Here is a 19,263-nt window from a genome sequence, read left to right as displayed (position 1 = left end):
GAGGAAGTCACTTAAGTTAGCCACGTCTTGGTTTCTCCATCCTGAAATGGAACTGCTGCTGCTCTTTGCCCTTCTTTGTACACGGCTGTGTGATACTCAGATCACTGATGAGGTGCTCAGGATCATTTATTAATGGGGGATGCAAGTCTTCCATTGCTCAGCGGAGTTCAGTTTGTGCTCTTCAGTAGCCAGAGAATGTCTGGAAAGGCCCATCACAGCAAGAACTACATCTCTAACTGAGCTGTGACATTGTTCAAGGGCAGAAATGGGAGCAGGTTAGAAGCTTACCTGGCAAAGGTGCCAGCACTGAGCTGCAAATCCCAGGAAGGGAAATTTATAGCCTTATAGCTTCCTGCCCCCAGCCACCTCCCAGGCTGAACCAACACAGCTCATTGTATTGGCATTAGAAGCACAGCCAAACATGGGCCAGATACATCTCTGCTACAAAAGCAGTGAAGTCAATAGATTTACCCTGGGGTGAACCTACTGTAATCACGTGTTTACCTAAAGCAGAGCTATGCCATGGGGCAGTGTCTCACCGCCACCCTCTTGGTATGGTTGTTACTCACTGATAATGTGCCTGGCAATGCCACTTCCTCAGCACAGCTCCTTACTATATAATTTGCACGGACCAGGGCTGTTTGCTTTGCTGCTGGCTCGAAAATGCCACCCTGGAAGGGTTAATAGATTTTACACTTGGCTTTCCATCCCTGCAAATTTCCACATCCCAGCCAGCACGCTTGGCTGAGTGGGAGGAAGTCACCTGATTTCATCTCATGGCAGAAGCTCAGTTGGGCCCAGATGTCGGACACTCTCCTTCCCTCCCACCAACCATCTGCTGCCTTCTGCAGAGGCACAATCCCATGGCCATGCAACTGGCAGAGCGATTCATTCCTTTGGCCTAAAGACTCATCCCAGTTCCTGGCTGCGTTTATTAGGGCTGGCTTGAAGCTGGAATGCAGAGAGCCAGTCGGGGCTCGGGAGACTCACTTCCACAAACTCAGCATCTCATTCCTGCTGCCCACAGCTTGGTTGTCAGTAGCTGGAAAGGTCTTTATTCTCCCCTTAACTCTGCTTCCAGCTGAGGCAGTGTTGGCAGTGTGCTCCTGCCTGCAAGTCTCTGACATCAAGTGGCTGCTGGGTAGCGTGGCAGATAATATGGAACCAATAAATGTAAGTGCTCTGTAAATTTATACCACCTCTTGCTCCTGTGTTATAGGCCCAGGGTGCAGAATCAGGGACTGCTGACCTTCTGCTATTTGGAGTATAAAAATCCATCTCCCACTCAGACCCACTCCACTTTGTGTCACCACCACAAACAGTGCTGCCCTTTACAGACTGCCTTTCCCCAGAGAACCTCAGTGATACAAAGGAGACCATTAGGCTATGGCTACACTAGAGTTTACAGCCGCACCACTGTAAGCTCTCTAGTGCAGCTGCTCTAAGCTGACAGGAGAGAGCTCTCCCGTTGACATAATTAATCCACCCACAATGAGTGGCCATAGCTACGTTGGTGGGAGAAGCTCTCTCACCACCATAGTGCTGTCCACACTGGCGCTTAGGTTGATGTAACTTACGTCGCTCAAGGGGGATGGCTTATTCACCCCGCTGAGTCACATAAGTTATACTGGTTTCAGAGTAACAGCCGTGTTAGTCTGTATTCGCAAAAAGAAAAGGAGGACTTGTGGCACCTTAGAGACTAACCAATTTATTTGAGCATGAGCTTTCGTGAACTACAGCTCATTTCATCGGATGCATGCTGTGGAAACTGCAGAAGACATTATATACACAGAGACCATGAAACAATACCTCCTCCCACCCCACTCTCCTGCTGGTAATAGCTTATCTAAAGTGATCATCAAGTTGGGCCATTTCCAGCACAAATCCAGGCTTTCTCACCCTCCACCCCCCCACACACAAACTCACTCTCCTGCTGGTAATAGTTATACTAATAATAAGTTATACTAATGTAAGTGGCAGCGTAGACACAGCCTTAGCTCCATTTTCAAGGCACAGAGGCTAAGGCCAACATTTTCCAAACTGGGATTCTTAAAGGTGGGCACCTATCTAGAAGACACCAGACTCCCCAGAGGTGCTAAACAGTCGAGTTTTGCTGGGTTCTGCAGGTACTCTGTCAGGGAGCTAGGTGCTATTTATTTCATTTGACCATTCGGTGCCCAAACTGGCCTACAGTGACTGGCCTCAGTTCCACAGCCTCTGTTCCCACTTCTCCAGCCTCCCTCTCTACTCCAGCTTCTCCCCAGGCTCCTTTCCTGTCTCCACCACACCCTCCTACCTCTTCCTCCAACACCACACAGCTAGAACAGGGCTCCTGATTGCTCCTAAGCCCTCTGCATTGTTGTTAGCCGACGGCCAAGGATGTTTGGTGAGGTGCCAGCTATGCCCGTTTATACCATCCGTGACTTTAACCGCTAGGACACACTGTCCCTTCGCGGCGGGCAGCCCAGGCTAGGCTGACAGATGCCCCAAGGTCCTAACCACCCGTGACTTTAACTGCTAGAGCTCAGAGCTCCTTCGCAGCGGGCAGCCAGGATTGACTGACAGGTGCCCCAAGAGTTTGCCCCGTGGAGGCGGCACAACTCAACGCTAGGCTCTTAGTACTCTCACCTAATGGCCAGGCTTTAGAGCCAAAATGGCTGAGGTTCTTTAATTGTGTTGGCTGCTTTACAGTAAACCAGAGAAAACAAGTCAGGCTTATGCATAAATGGTTACCAAAATTTATTAAGCTAGATTCTAATCATGTGGTTACAAAATTGCTAGTGCCTACTTATTTAAATGTAGAGATGTTACACACACAAGCAAGTTACAAAACGGAAGCCACAATCCCAAAGAAAAGAAAAACAAAGTATAGAGCTCTATTTCAAAATATGTGTACACTAAAGATAGGAGATCAGGTGTGGGTGCTTCTTACCCTCCTTGCATCTCTCGATTCCAGCGGTGCCAAGCCAGGATCGGTCACTCAATTCCGCAGAAAGACGAATAAGGGACAAGGCGTAGAGACCCTCTTAGCTGCAGAAGCCTTGGGAGGCTGTCACTTATCTGACCAGCAGATAGATAGTGAAAAGCACTCAAAAATCATGGTGCTGTAGGTCCCCTACTTATACCTCTGTACTCCTTTATTCTCTTTCTCCTTTCTTATGCCAAATTGAGGCTGGTCTGTCGGGGTGACGCCAGCTTTCGCAAGAGTAGTTTACACTTGCAAGGGAGAGAAACAATAAGTTTTGACTACTGGACATTTCTTTTATCAGGGTAAATATTTTCCCACCTAGGATGTTGGTGTGTGTGCATCACGCTATTTAGTAGGGGCTAAGAGCCATGTCTGTCACAGGGCCTCTGCCTGCTGTGAGCTTAATCGTCGTATCTGTTCCCAGAGGCACATTGTAGCAGCACACCTGTGCTTTCACAGCTTCAAAGGCTGTGCTGGAATATATGTTAAGTGCCCTGTTCCGGCTTCCTCCTGTGTTTCCAGCAATGCTGGTCTGAGAGGGGGGGGGCTGGCTGTCTGGCTACAATTGTCAATCCACCAACCTCCTTGCTCGCCAGGCTCACATTCACGCGGTTATTTTTAAATCCTCTCTGTGCACAGATCCAGGCTGTTGTCAAACCTCTCCACAACAACATCTCGCTAACACATCTCTGCCTCACTCATCCTTAAATGAGCAGTCACCTGAGTTATTTACTACCTAGACTAGGATACGCCTCCGCCTCCTCCTCCTCCATCCAACTGCAGCAGCTGAAATCCGCTTCATTGCTGGCTACTCAGACCGTGCTGCTCTCCTCCACTGCCTCCTCATCACCTACTAAATCAGCGATAACATCCCTGACCTCTAAGACACTGCACAGTGCTGCCCAGCTTTCATATTGTTTCACTGACCAACATATGCTCTCTTTTCACTACTACTGCCCATCACCGAGCTCCTCCTTTTCCTTCTCCCACTCTGAGATTCATGATCTTTTCCAGGCTGTCCCCTATGCCCAGACTGACCCACCTTGCCCTGTGCTCCGGGCCACCACACTTCTTCCTTTAAATCTCTCCTGAATTCTCAAGACATACCCCACTTCCATCTCCCTCCACACCATCCTCTGGGTCACTCAGGGCATTCTTATCCATCTTTCAACTTTTGGGTGGTAAGCTTCTTGGGGAAGGCTTCTCCATCCTTACACCCTGAACTGCACCAAAAATGAGCTTTTAATAATCAAGAGTTGGCAATAGGACCTAGCAGGTCTGCCTTCTAGCTCTAACCATTGGAGAGCACTGCATCAAGACAGATTGCAGATACTGTCCCCAAGCATCTCCCCTTCTTGAAAGGAATAACCCTATCAATACATTTCAGTCCACTGGGGTTTGAACACACGGGACTGTATCTGTCTCAATCATGGTTGTATTTTTGCACATCATGTTTCTGTATCTATTTCACTTTGAAAAGTCAAACCAGAAGACTTCATAAAAATCCCTTCCTATGTTTACCTCACTTTTACCATGAGCATTCACTGGCCAGTTCTTGAGTGTTCCAAAGTCAGTTGCCATGTAAGGGTAATAGCATGGCTCTACCTCATTGGGGTGTTGTGAGGATACATACACTAGAGACTGGGAGGTGCTCTGGTACCAAAGTGATGGGGGCCAGATGAAGTACTTCAGATCTCACTCAGTCCAACAGCAAGGTAAGGAGATGGGCAGAGTCATTCTCTCCAGCTCCTATCTTCTCCACTCAGGATGATAAAAAGGGACAGTTCATGGGTCAACAATAGCTATGCACCAATTTACACTTCGCAAGTTTTACAGCAATGCACCGAGTCACAAAGAAAATGCACAAACCTGGGGCAAACTTACAGAGAACCCAGCCTGCAGGGCTCCCACAGCGCTTCTGTGCCCAGCTCCAAAGCGCCACCAGAGCTTGCCAACCACAGCACAAGAACCGGTATGCTACAGGGATGCAAGGCTTGCAGTGAGGGAAGTGGTCAGTTCTCGTTTCATTACCAGTGAAGATGAGCTTTTAAATCCCAGCGGCTGCCTTGCCCCTCTGGAGGGTATATGTCGACACAGATCTGAGACACAGATCCAAGAGACAAATTATACACCGTGGGCTCCAGATCAAGATTAGTGGTCACAAAACAGGGTATTAAAAAAGCCCCATGCTCCCAACATTCTGTAATACTCAGAAGACAGAGGATAGAAGCCACACAACTGGTTAGTCAGGTGACATTATTTAATAGATTGCTTTCAAGTATACAATGGTTTATTTTATTGATGGGTGGGGATAATTAAGGAAACGCACAAACTGATGATAGCAAAGAATAACTTAAAACTAGTGGACAGGTCATTTCTCAAAGGAAATTAATGCTTACAGCTGAGGAGGAGAAAATCATAGCAGGGTTTAAATCTTACACACACAAGAGAGCAGCATGTTTAGGAGTCTGCATGAGATCATTCACTTTTTAAGCTGGCAACTCAGACTGCAATAGCAGCAAGCCTCAGCTCCTCTTTTTCCACAGCTCGCAGGGACCTAGTAGTTAACCATCTCTCCCTTCCCAAAGTAGATATCCTCCCTATTAAAGTTTTGGGGGAAATGCATGGGAAACTTTCCTACTTTCCGCACTGAAAACTGTTATTTAGGTGCCTAACTTTATATGCAAACATAAGAATTCTGGGCTCTTGAGCTTTCAGAAGAGAGGGACAAGGAAACAATGTAGGATTTCAACAAGAGAATATTAAAAGTAGGTCAAGTTCTCATCATAAGGCAATCTTGGTACAAACCTTCCCCAAGTTTATGTGAACTATAGGTTAGAACAGCAGGGATGATTCTACAACCAAACCACATGGTGGCACTGCTTCCTGGAGATAACTGCGTAGGCAGCACTGTGCATGTTACTGCTGTCAATACAAGTTGTGAAAAGATATATACTTAAGCATTTTAGAGAAGTAAACAGCCCCCAGCTTACCTCTATGGCAACACTCAGGAGTAGCTCTAAACTGACGGGATAGCTCAGCAATATCTGGTTTAGATGGTGCTTTGCTCAGTATCATGAAGAGATCAACACTGAAATCTGGAGGCCATCTGCTCCTGGGAAAATGCCTCTTTTAAAAGAGTTCATAATTCTGCATCTATGACATTAGCTGCCTCAATTGTACTTATTTTTAGTCTCCTGCATTTGTCAATAAACAGAATTTGAACCCCGTTAACTTATATATACACCACAGAAAAAAATTAAGATTTTAAGCAGTTAAACTCAGACATTTAAAAGTATGCCTCTGGAATTATTTTGTCCGTCTAGACTACTGAACTCTGAGGTAGGCTCCGGGAACGGAGTTAGTAGCCCTCTGGGCTAGCAGAAACATGATGAAGGTCCTAAACATGATGAACACTGTTTACAAGTTAAACATTCCCAAAGCAGATGACTAACTCTCCCCAGCAAAATTATTTAAAAAATCCATGTTTTTAGCCAAGAGCATTTGAAAATTCTGGTGAACAAATGATTCTTAATTTAAAAAATATGGTAACAATAGTCATTTTACTCAAATAAATCACATCTTTAATTATCTTCAAAGAAGCCAAGGGCAATCATTGAACTCCATGTACTACTTGAATGCTGCAGTGTTCTCCACTGAAAGTAACTTAGTGACTGCTGTTTTAAAACTATGTCTGAAGGACAACAATGGAAGACAAGTCACAATTTAATGACAGATTTCATCCAGAGGGTGAGGTAACTTACACAAATTAAATTAATAGATTCACCCTTTAGCACACAGGAGGTTGTTACAGTTATTGAATAAAGTCATGGAAAAAGTTCAAAAGTTGAATAGTCTTGAACGGCTTTCAAAAATTGTGATGGCTTTTTAAAAAGTTCCAATAAGCAACACTTGTATAAAATCAAGACAGACTGGCTTCTCTGTTAGGGGAGCTGGGGCTGTTCCAGGCTCCTCGGACCACTGGTACAAAAAGGTGGCTGATTTTCATCTCCCACCAGTCCATTACAGGCTCTGATTTATTAAAATGTTCCTGGATTTATTGAAGACCGGAATGGGAGGCAAGGGCTGCAGGCTGTCAGTCGTAGTGGATGGCAGTGTAAAAGATTATCCAAACAACCTGAAGAGGGGACAAACAAGGAGAGAAAGTGAAGGTTAATCAAGCCCCTGTGGAAAAGTTTCAAACATTTACTGCCCTCCCTCTTATCACAAAAAAGGATGAATTTTTCCATGAGCCCTGCCAGTACTGTGAGTGGTGCTAAAGGCACAACCACAAACAGAATCCAAGCTGCAACTTCATGGGGCGAGTCATTTTTACCATCAAAAATCCCTCACTGTTCTCAACAAGAGGCCACTTTACTTGACAGGAAACTCAATTTCAACTTTGGGGCCACTGCAGACAGCTATAAGGAATGTCACATACCACAGACAAGTGCAGTCTGCCATCTGATTGGCTTGCCCCAGACTGAAGTGCCACCAAAGAATCTATGCAGCTTCAAAACAGCCGCAAATGGGATCACAGGTACTTTTTTTTTCAGGGGCGGGGGGGGGGGGGGGGGGAAGAGGTGCACAGAAGAAAAATTTTAAAAGTGCAGTATTACCAAGTCATAGCAAAGACCCTGAAAGATAAGAGCAGTGAATTCAATATAACACATGCCAATGCTCTAGATTACACCCTGATGGAAATGGGGAGCAGATTTTAAAAATAGTTGCACTGCCATCATCATAGAACCACAGGGTTAGAAGGGTCAAGTCAACCCCCCTGCCAAGATGCAGGATTTGTTGTGTCTACACCATCCAAGACAGATGGCTACCCAGCCTCCTTTTGAAAACCTCCAATGGAAGAGCTTCCACAACCTCCCCAGATAGTCTGTTCCATTGTCCTACTGTTCTTACAGTTAGGAAATGTTTCTTGAGATTTAATCTAAATCTGCTGTGGTTTGAACCCATTGCCTCTTGTCCTGCCCTCTGTGGCAAGAACAACTTTTCTCCATCTTTTTTATGGCAGCCTTTTCCATACTAAAGATACCTAGTTCCTACAGCCTTTGCTCATATGGCTGGCATTCCATCCCTATAGCTGGCATTCCATCCCTTTGATCTTTGCTGCTCACCTCTGGATCCTTTCCAGTTTCTCTACATTCTTTCTATACACTGGTGACCAAAACTGGACACTGTACTCCAGCCGAGGCCTAACCAGCACTGAGTAGAGCAGTATTATCACCTCCTGTGACTTGCAACCTAAAATTGCATTTGCTTCTTTTGCAACAGCATCACATTGCTGACTCGTGTTGAGGTTGTGATCCACCACAATCCCCAGATCCTTCTCAGCTGTGCTGCCGCCAAGCCAGTTATCCTTCTGTATTTGTGCATTGGGTTTTTCTTCCTTAAGCGTAACACCTTACATTTCTTTGTTGGATTCATTTTGTCGTCTACAGTCCAGTTTTACAATTTATCAAGATCCCTCTGAATTTTAACTCTATCCTCCAAAGTGTTGGCAACCTCCCCTAGCTTTGTGTCACCTGTATGCTGGAGAGGGGGAACACTCAGAATAAACTGACCTTACAACTGCTAACGTGCAGCCTTTCCCCTTGCTGTGAAGTTTCTGCCCCTTATCCCTCCCTTACCTAGGATTCCATGGTGCGTTCCTACTCACTCACATCTCATCTCATCACTACTACTCCACAGGCAGTAACTGGAACAATTGGAAAGGAAGCGGGGAGGAAGGGAGGGAATTACCAAAAACAGTGCAAACGATGTCATGAATCCTTCTTTCGTTAACTCCCATGTGCCTCCATACTCCTCCTCGTCTATCTGCTGAAAGCTACTAAAATAGAGGTATAGGACGCCAGCGTTGATCAGGCAGAATCTGGGGACAAAGATATTACAGGATAAAACCGTCTAATGATCTAATCAACATTACAGCCAAGGAGTAGGATGTTCTCCTCCTGTCCCCAGCTTGCTAGAGGCTTCAGTTCAAATTCTTCCGCCTTCTGGAAAGAAAGCATACAAGAGCGGACTCTCTCCAGTGCAGGGAATGTTAACTCTACCCACTTTTTCCCCAGCCTGTCAAGTGCTGGATCTACAAGTACATGTACAGTCTGGCTTCATATAGTTGTAGCAGGGAACAAGTTCTTATCCAAACCTAAGATTACCACCATCACACACTGACAGTAGAGCACAGATTTGTGGCCCTAGAGGCAGGGATTGGTTCTTAAATGCTCAGGAGATCACCAGCATAAAAGCTAAAACCCAAGGACTTAAATACACTATCAGCCTCTCTGTCTTAGCACCAGTTGAGTTTAGTAAAGTAAACCCAAGCCTAACAGAACTCATCTCACCCTAAAACACCCAGGGCCCAACCTGCTGTTTTCCTGGAACCGCACTTTATTGCCTCCTAAGCTAGTGTGAAGGGGGTCACTACAGCCAGGTACAGCACGGAGACAGGCATGGACAGGCCAGAGGGGGGATCTGATGTGGCCTGGGCACATTCTGTGCTTCTGGCAAGCGCTAAGGGCCACCACAGCTAGGGTGTAACTTCGGGCAACCATCAGCCTGTCCCAGAGATCACATAAGCTCCAGTGCAGAGTTAAATCTGGCCTCAAGAGACTCAGGATTGGGATAACCTGGGAAGTGAAAACTTGCCTTCAAACAGTGCACTTCTTGCAAGAAAAGTTGTGTGGGATGAAAGGATAAGGGTGGAAAAAGACTGGAGCTCTGTGCCAGATACACTCAGGACTCTTGCCTTCCATGTTGCTCTTAAAAGAGAACATGCACAACATTTGCCAGAGAACCTACAATAATCGTAGTTGCATTAAATGTTTCTGGCACATTAAGAAACTGTTAAACACAAGCTCCCCAGTGTGGAAGACTCCACTGTTCACCAAATATCAGCTTCAGTTACTTTTATAACCTTCCACACGAACTCATTTACACAAACAGATGGAAGACACACTAAAATAGTAAGTGAACAGAAGCAAGAACAGTGTATTTCTCATCTATTGTAACTGTAGTTTAGTTTTAACTATTTATAACAGGGACTGAAAAAACAGTTCTTCAGTGGTTAATATAAAGCTTTCCCTGGGGCTCTTACCCCTCAATTTCTGCAGAATTTAAGTAAATTTCCAGTAAAACAAAGTGTTTCTAGCCCTAAGAGTTGTGAAGATGATCTTCAAGATGCAAAACAATGTAGCATTTTCTTCCCGAGTCTGCAAACAGCCTCAATGTCTCTGCTGCTCAGAGCTTTCCCATGCGGTTTCACAATGGTATTAACAAGACTAGTCAGGTTCAGTGCTACTGTTATGAACCATGTGAGCAACAATGCAACTCTCCAAAATTGTATCAATGTCACACTGCTGCTGCTGGGAAAAATACGAGCACCAGCAGAAGCAGGAACTGGAGAAGACCGACCCACCCACGCCCTGCCCCATGGTCAAAAACAGTCTGAAAGTGTAGAGAACCAGAGACTACCTTCTCTCCCCCTTGCCTTCTTGCAGCACCTAAGATGTGCTGAGAGAGGGGAGGAGACAGAAAACTTCCCTTCCAGCACCTAGAGGGGAGTAAAGCTAAGTTTTCAAGACATCAACTAGTCACAGGCAGATAGAAATACAGAGTCCCCCATCAGAACTGAGGGACAGCACCCCATATAAAATCCTAGTACTACCCTGCTTCAACACCTAGAGCACCGCCCCTGGTGCCCCTCCCATCTTCTGCATTTACTTCTGTCTAGCAGGCTTTGTCCTTTAACTCATAGGTGGCTGGTAAATTTTCCAAACCCTGTTATAACATTTTAATTAATTAGTGTGCTCACTATAACACTGTGATATCTTTGCTAAAAAGGGAACAAGGATCCCATACATCTAGCCAGATTACAGGTTTTACTATATATATGCATGGATATAATTTTTCTTTTTAAAAAAAGTTAATTTTCGATGCCCCTTCCCCTTACAATGATATTAAAGGTACACGTTTTGGTAAAATAGTATCTCTCATGAGAGAACAGCAGAAGACCCCCAAGAATGATGTTTTGCTTGTTACAATTTACATTTTCTACTGTTTTGGAGACACTTTTTTGATTTCAAAAGGAATAAACACCCTTCGTGGGATTGTACAGAACACACTGTACAACAAGGGTACTCAACTGGATGCTGCAAACAATTATCGGGGTCATAACCACCCTGCCTTTCCCATACGGATCCCAGTTACACGGGACAGGGGGTCCCAGTATGGGGAAAAGTCATCATGGTATGGAAAATATTCAGAATCACTGCTCTAAAAGACAGAAGTTGGACATTTTTCCAGTAATTCCAAGAGGTTTTTAAAGCAAAAAAAGAACTATTCAGAATGGGGGATGGAGGGAAAGAGTTACAGGTACCAATTGGCTCATGAGGTCACATGATTTATCCTTTGGACTATGAAACAGTATTTAAAGGAAATGTCAGACTTTAATGCATTTCCAGCACCCCATTGCTTTGCTGTTTTAAAATGGCCTAGAGTTATTGTGACCTCCACATCTGAAAAAAAATAAATAAATACATGTCAGATAAGAGGAAAGAAACCTTACATTGCTATTCCCACAAATCCCTTCAGCGGAACTACGCCCCAGATGACTCCCAAAATAACTGCAATGATCTGTCGGAACCAGTAGATCACGTCTAAAAACTCATCCTGAAGAGAGAGAAAAAACAGCAAAGTTTGATATCTCACATATAATATCTAGTTTAGATAAAACATTTATAAGAACCCCTCATGCAACTAACTTGGAAAAAATCAAGGCACTGAACACAGATTGCTTTTCAAAAGAAAAAATATTTTAAGAAACTATAAAGTATCTGAAAGTATCTAATGGCAATAGATGGATCCCCCCCACCCCCTTTTCTAAGTTCTGGCTTCAGTTTACAGTTCTCCCACTAGTGGGACACACAGAGAACAGATATTTAGTCCATTTGTTTTAGAATTAGATACTAAAAATGTTCATAGCTCCAACTTTTCAGCTATTTATATTCTTTACCACTTGTAAAAGCCTACATCATTCTTGAATTCTTTCCCCATCACCCACAAACAACTGTTGCCAGCAAATCAGCACTCTCAAGCAACCACAAATGACAAACAGGTGTGTATGAATCATGGAGATAAAAAAACCATCATCAGCAAGGAAAGATTTTGATTTTGAGTCTCCACGGGACTGTTAAAAAAAAGGGGGGGGGGAATCAGTTATGAAAAAAGCATTGTTTAAAATTCAATTCTATTCCAAAGAGACTAAAAATGGCACCTACTGGTACGAAAACTGCATCCCATGTCTGTATTCAGAGTCATAGCTGAGTGACAGTAATGTGTAACTTTCTATTCCTGTTCTCCTTGTAGACTTTATGAAGCTATGAATGCTTGTATCCTATTCTGCCACATGCTTCAAATCAAAATTCAATTCTGCTCTCAAATACACCTTTGCAACTTCACTAAAGACAGGATGCACTACCATAACTTAATAAAAATTCTGTAGGCCAAATTCTGTCCTATGGGGTTGTAAAAGGTCGTTTGGTTTTCCACACTTCCCAGCATCTCAACTTGTTTGAAGCCAGTCAGGTGAAATAATGCAGTAACATCCTCTCTCCATGCACTGATATTATACTGAAGTCAATTTTTCCAAAAAGCTCAATATTTCTTATTCGAATGATGCAATCTTCATAATCAATTCACCTTCTATCATGTTCAGAGTATTTTTTTTTTTTTAAAAAAACATTTGCACACAGAAGAAAGATGCTCAGGTGACTCAACCGTGGCAGCATCCTCAGGAGCGCTAATGATTCCTTTGCCATGTTGGCAGTGGCACCTCAGAGAAGGCCTTTTATGTGCACGATGACGGACAGCACTGAAAACTCAAGCCATTGCCCTGCTGACTGCGCTGTTACCACAAAGCGCTCCGAGTCACAGCTTGTTTATAGCAAGAAATGCAAAAATGTCACAATTCTAGCTAAAAATCACAGCCCACATTCTTCCAAATGTATTGTTATTTTTTTTAAATTGCTAAAAAAAGTATCTGATTCAAATGGAAAAAATACTGATTTTTAATATAAAATGATACAAAGGCTTATTTTAATAGGAATGGGTAACATGCCTAAATTACATGGTTTTACAGGTTTTCTGTCATCTCCAAATACAACTTTACAAAAACAGAAAATAACTGCTCTCGGAGTTACAGCGGCAGCCCTGCATTATTTATGCTCTGCTCCCATTTGGAAGATCACAGCTCTGACTCTGCAAACACATATGCATGAACTTAATTTACACATGCAAGTAGTCCCAGTGACTTCAGTAGAACAATTTATGGTACATGTATCCATTTTGCAGAATCCAGGCCTTAATGAGTTGTTTTAATTAAAGCTTAATGAAAGAAAACCACAACCAATTATTGAGCAGTCATGACATTTATAATTGAAAAAATTTGCAGAAGAGTTAAGCCATGACAGCGTGACAGACACTCTGGCAGCATCAATTTAGCAGGTCTAGTGAAGACAAGCTCAGTTGATGAAAGAACGCTCTCCCATCAATTTCTGTATTCCACCTCAATGAGAGGCGGAAGCAATATCGGCGGGAGAGCATCTCCCCTCGACATAGTGTAGTGTGAACCCTGCAGTAAGTAGATCTAAGCTGCGTCAATTAAGTCACGCTACTAACATAACACAAATTGCGCAGCTTAGATTGACCGGCAGTGGTAGTGTAGACCTGCCCTCAGCCTCACCAGTTATGCTGTGCTACTCCCCAAATAGCCCACCTGGATGACCATCATCTTACAAGAGACAATCAAAGGAAACATCCAAATGTTTATTCCTCGTTTTGATTTTTGGATTGTGCAGGTAGAAATCTGATTTAAATTTAAAAACAGAGTCAATGAGCTGAATCCTGCTCTTAGGGCTTGTCTACACTACCCGCCGGTTTGGCAGGCAGCGATTGATCCAGCGGGGGTCAATCTAAAATCGACTGCGGAGCACTCTCCTGTCAACTCCGGTACTCCACTAGAATGAGGAGCGCAAGTGGAGTCGATGGGAGAGCGTCAGCTGTCAACTTACCGCAGTGAAGACACTGTGGTAAGTAGATCTAAGTACGTCGACTTCAGCTACGCTATTCACGTAGCTGAAGTTGCATATCTTAGATAGACCCCACGCGGTAGCGTAGACAAGCCCTTAGTTATCTTTGTATAATCCAGAGTCCACTGTGGTCAGTGTAGTTACTCTGGATTTATACTGGTGTAACAGAGCAGACTTTGGTCCTCTATAAATACGTAAGTTGTAGAACTCACACTGAACATTTGTAACCAGTTACATGCTAAGATCTGAACAACAGGAGCAAATAACCCTTTTAAACCAGTAGTCTAAACAAATGATTGACATAAAAGGGGTAACTGCACTGAGAATATGGAGTTGTATTCACTTGGGACACTCACAAGGTGACAGTAAGACTAGCCTGATGTACAGACAGAGCGCGAAGCAAAAGGAAGCTGGAGATCTACTTATATCAACGCCATAGTATCTGAGCACCTCACAGATAATAAGTTCATTCTCACAGCACTCCTGTGAGGTAGGAAGGTATTACTCTCATTTACTACAGATAGGGAATTAATGCAGAGAAAGATTAAATGACTTGTTTTACATAAAATTACAGGGGAACCGTCTATTTCTGTAGTAGAGGTGATATATATTACCAAATGAAACTCACCTAGCCTTAGGTCTGGTCTACAGTTTAAAAATTTGCCAGTACAGCTATGCCAGTCAGGAGTGCAACTTTTTCACCACTTCAACTGACATAGCTATATCCTAATGTAGACACAGGCCTACCAGCAAAGAAGCCCTTTTGCCTGTACAGACCACCCTGTTCAGGTAACTGGTTTAAGCTATACTGACAAAGCAACTTTTCCTAGTACATGCCATCTCTCCACTAGCAGGGTTTGCCAATATTCCACTACTGCAGCAAGCATTTTTAAGCCAAGACAAGTCCACCGCAAGCACTAGTGCAAAGGTGGGCAAACTACGGCCCGCGGGACCATTCTGCCCGGCCCCTGAGCCCCTTGCTGTGGAGGCTAGCCCCTGGCCGCCCCGCCGTCCCCCCTGGCTGCCCCCCCCCCACATCATGCCGCTGCACAGGCAGCACTCTGGCCTGCCACTCCTGTCCAGCAGTGCAGCGGTGTGGCTGGCTCCAGCATGGTAAGGGGGTGGGGAGCGGGGTTGCATATGGGGTAGGGGGTCCCCAGAGGTAGTTGGATGGGGCAGAGGTTCTGGGACAGGGGGCGGGCAGTCAGGGAACAGGGGGAGTTGGATAGGGGGTGGCGTCCCGGGGGCGGGGACGGGGATAGGGGTCATGGCAGTCAGGGGACAGGGAGTAGGGGGGGTTAGGGAGGGGGTAGGGTCCCGGGGCAGCTGGGGGAGGGGTTTCTGGGACAGGGCAGTCAGGGGTCAAGGAGCAGGGGGGGTGGATGGGTCAGGGGTTCTGAGGGGGGCAGGAAGTGGAAGGGGATGGATAGGGGGCAGGGGCCAGGCTGTTTGGGGAGGCACAGCCTTCCCTACCCAGCCCTCCATACAGCTGCGCAATCCCAATGTGGCCCTTGTGCCAAAAAGTTTGCCCACCCCTGCACTAGAGGCTACATCTATGGTAGAAGTTTTCTGAAATCCACCCTCTGTTCTTTTAGCACTGCTGTAGCATTATCAGCACCAGTAGAAGGGCCAGTGTAGACTAGCCACTGACATTTTTTTTTACTAACATTGCATGCTTCAGAACTAGTCTAGACCACCATGCAATACTTAACACGTTCCCACATATGCCTCTCGTTGTGAAAGACATGGTGGGAGAGGTAATATCTTTTATTGAAAGATTTATTGCAACTTCTGTTGGTGAGAGAGACAAACTTTCAAGCCTCACAGAGTTCTTCTTCATGTCTGTGTGGTTCAAATGCTTGTCTCTCTTACCAACAGAAGTTGGTTCAATAAAAGATCTTACCTCACCCACCCTCTCTCTCTAATATCATAGGACTGATATGGCTACAACTACATCTCATTACAACAGACGTGTATGGAGAGATTTTCTTTTAACAATTTCCTTCCTTCCCTTTTTATGCATGCAAAACATGAGATTGCTTGTATGTGTGTGATGTTAGGTGCCCTATTCAGTAAGCATCCTCTACCTGCTTCTAGATCATTCTAAAATCTCAGCTTCCTCCCAGCTCACACCATTCATCAGACATGGCTCACTGATACAGGTAAGGACAGGTCTACACTTAAAATGGTGCAGCTGTGCCACTGTAGTGTTTAAGTGAAGATGCTGCTATGCCAATGGCAGAGCTTCTCCTGTCAACACAGTTAATCCACCTCCATGAGAGGTGGTAGTTATGTGGACAAAAGCCCTCCCATCGACAGCACTGGTTAGGTTGGTATAACTGCATCATTCAGGGCTGTGGACTTTTCACACCTCTGAGCAACGTAGTTATACCAATATAAGCTCAAAGCATAGACCCGGCCTAAAAGAGCACAAATTAATTCATGGTGTCCTAAAGAGCAGGGTCGGTTGGAAAATGCCTTTAGCTGCTTCCATGGGAAGTTTTATAGCTCTAATTATTAAAGAAAAGTTACAAAATCAGCACATAGACTGTCTCCAACACAGAGCACTGCAATTTCACCTCAAGTCTCTGTGCCTTCGTCTCACCGGGAAGAAATGACTAGTCTGATTTCTGAAAAATACTCAAAATAGAGTTTCTGAGGATGTGCCAAAAAAAATGCCAGATTAAAAAAAAACAAACAAAGGCTTCCCCAGCTCATGGGGCTACAAGTATCCTCAACCCGCCCAGCGCCCACGGGCGACCCCCAGCGGGCGGCGGCAGCAGCCCCCCCCCAACCCGCCCAGCGCCCACGGGCGACCCCCAGCGGGCGGCGGCAGCAGCCCCCCCCCCCAACCCGCCCAGCGCCCACGGGCGACCCCCAGCGGGCGGCGGCAGCAGGCCCCCCCCCCCCAACCCGCCCAGCGCCCACGGGCGACCCCCAGCGGGCGGCGGCAGCAGGCCCCCCCCCCAACCCGCCCAGCGCCCACGGGCGACCCCCAGCGGGCGGCGGCAGCAGGCCCCCCCCCCAACCCGCCCAGCGCCCACGGGCGACCCCCAGCGGGCGGCGGCGGCAGCAGGCCCCCCCCCAACCCGCCCAGCGCCCACGGGCGACCCCCAGCGGGCGGCGGCGGCAGCAGGCCCCCCCCCAACCCGCCCAGCGCCCACGGGCGACCCCCAGCGGGCGGCGGCGGCAGCAGCAGGCCCCCCCCCAACCCGCCCAGCGCCCACGGGCGACACCCAGCGGGCGGCGGCAGCAGCCCCCCCCCCCCACCCGCCCAGCGCCCACGGGCGACCCCCAGCGGGCGGCGGCAGCAGCCCCCCCCCCACCCGCCCAGCGCCCACGGGCGACCCCCAGCGGGCGGCGGCAGCAGCCCCCCCCCACCCGCCCAGCGCCCACGGGCGACCCCCAGCGGGCGGCGGCAGCAGGCCCCCCCCCACCCGCCCAGCGCCCACGGGCGACCCCCAGCGGGCGGCGGCAGCAGCCCCCCCCCCCACCCGCCCAGCGCCCACGGGCGACCCCCAGCGGGCGGCGGCAGCAGCCCCCCCCCACCCGCCCAGCGCCCACGGGCGACCCCCAGCGGGCGGCGGCAGCAGCCCCCCCCCACCCGCCCAGCGCCCACGGGCGACCCCCAGCGGGCGGCGGCAGCAGGCCCCCCCCCACCCGCCCAGCGCCCACGGGCGACCCCCAGCGGGCGGCGGCAGCAGGCGCCCCCCCAACCCGCCCAGCGCCCACGGGCGACCCCCAGCGGGCGGCGGCAGCAGGCCCCCCCCCAACCCGCCCAGCGCCCACGGGCGACCCCCAGCGGGCGGCGGCAGCAGGCCCCCCCCTACCCGCCCAGCGCCCACGGGCGACCCCCAGCGGGCGGCGGCAGCAGGCCCCCCCCCAACCCGCCCAGCGCCCACAGGCGACCCCCAGCGGGCGGCGGCAGCCCCCCCAACCCGCCCAGCGCCCACGGGCGACCCCCAGCGGGCGGCGGCAGCCCCCCCCCCAACCCGCCCAGCGCCCACGGGCGACCCCCAGCGGGCGGCGGCAGCAGCCCCCCCCCAACCCGCCCAGCGCCCAAGGGCGACCCCCAGCGGGCGGCGGCAGCCCCCCCCAGCGCCCGTGGGGAGACGAGCACCGCCCCCTCTCTCCCCGCCCAGCCAGGCCGGGCCACCCCGCGCGGGCCCCGGCCGCACCTTGTCCTCCCAGGCGGAGTCGCTCCGCAGCGCCTTGCCCCACACCGAGCCGCGCAGCGCGCCGCCGCCGTTGGCCACCAGGTGCTGCTGCGGGTGCGACGGCGGCGGCGGCTCTTCCTTCCGCCGGGCGCCGCTCATCTTCCCCAGGCCCCAGCACAGGCCGCCCCGCCACCCTCAGGCCCCGCGGTCACTGCAAGGGAAGCAGCGCACGTGACGGCCGGCTTTTGGGCTCAGCCAATCACACCAATCCCTGCCGGGGAGGGGAGGGGCGGGGCTGAAGCCGGACCGCCCCCTGTCGCACGATGGGGAGGGGCCGTCTCCTTCCCTACGGCAAGAGGGAGGGGTCATTCTGAAAAGCGTTGCTGCTATTCCCTGGAGGGTGGGACCTGAGAGACGAGCTGCAGAATGGGGCGGGGCTTCGGGAAAGAGCGGAGGGGACCTTCTGCCAGAGGGAGGAGGGGAGCTGCAGGGGCATAAGGGGCAGATCATAGAATATAATCATAGAATAGGGACCATAGGAGGTCATCTAGTCCAGCCCCCTTCTCAAAGCAGGACCAGTCCCCAGTTTTTGCCCCACCTTCCTAAATGGCCCCCTCAAGGATTGAACTAACAACCCTGGGTTTAGCAGGCCAATGCTCAAACCACTGAGCCCACAGTCCCTCCTGAGCTTCCCATGCTCTCTGATCCCTCCAGGGGAGCTGTACTCCACACTGGGGAGCTGCCCCCTCTGGGGTGGGGCGTAGCCACACGTTAACCCCCCACAGCAGCTTCTCAGATCACTACTACCTCTGCCAGCCTCTAGCGCCTCCCCTCCGCTCCCCTCCAAGCCTCAATTCAGGTAAGAACAGAAGATGGGCCATACTGGGTCAGACCAACGGTCCTTCTAGCCCAGTATCCTGTCTTCTGACAGTGTCCAATGCCAGGTGCCCCAGAGGGAATGAACAGAACAGGTAATCATCTAGTGATCCATCCCCTGTTGCCCATTCCCAGCTTCTGGCAAACAGAGGCTAGGGACATA

General features: G+C 48.7%; 1 protein-coding gene across 1 annotated transcript; it reads right to left on the bottom strand.

The window, feature by feature from the left end:
- Positions 1-5,210: 5,210 nt before the first annotated feature.
- Positions 5,211-18,451, bottom strand: RAB5IF (RAB5 interacting factor). Its single transcript, XM_073309851.1, has 4 exons — positions 18,246-18,451; positions 11,547-11,650; positions 8,723-8,852; positions 5,211-7,106 (listed from the first exon to the last, which is right to left on the bottom strand). Exons 1-4 carry the CDS (start codon positions 18,381-18,383, stop codon positions 7,065-7,067), a joined length of 414 nt encoding a protein of 137 aa, XP_073165952.1. The 5' UTR covers positions 18,384-18,451; the 3' UTR covers positions 5,211-7,064.
- Positions 18,452-19,263: the final 812 nt, after the last annotated feature.

The sequence above is a fragment of the Lepidochelys kempii genome, chromosome 13 (genome assembly GCF_965140265.1).
Source record: "Lepidochelys kempii isolate rLepKem1 chromosome 13, rLepKem1.hap2, whole genome shotgun sequence".
NCBI lineage: Eukaryota > Metazoa > Chordata > Testudines > Cheloniidae > Lepidochelys > Lepidochelys kempii.
Note: the sequence above shows the minus strand (reverse complement) of the source record. Positions and strands in the feature narration are given on the sequence as shown.

Excerpts from the sequence above, each read along its gene's own strand:
- RAB5IF (XM_073309851.1), bottom strand. The coding sequence starts at position 18,383 with ATGAGCGGCGCCCGGCGGAAGGAAGAGCCGCCGCCGCCGTCGCACCCG. Across the intron at positions 8,853-11,546 it reads GGATTTGTGGGAATAGCAAT|ATTCTGCCTGATCAACGCTG; the intron begins GTAAGGTTTCTT and ends CTTTGTCCCCAG. Across the intron at positions 7,107-8,722 it reads CATCGTTTGCACTGTTTTTG|GTTGTTTGGATAATCTTTTA; the intron begins GTAATTCCCTCC and ends TCCCCTCTTCAG.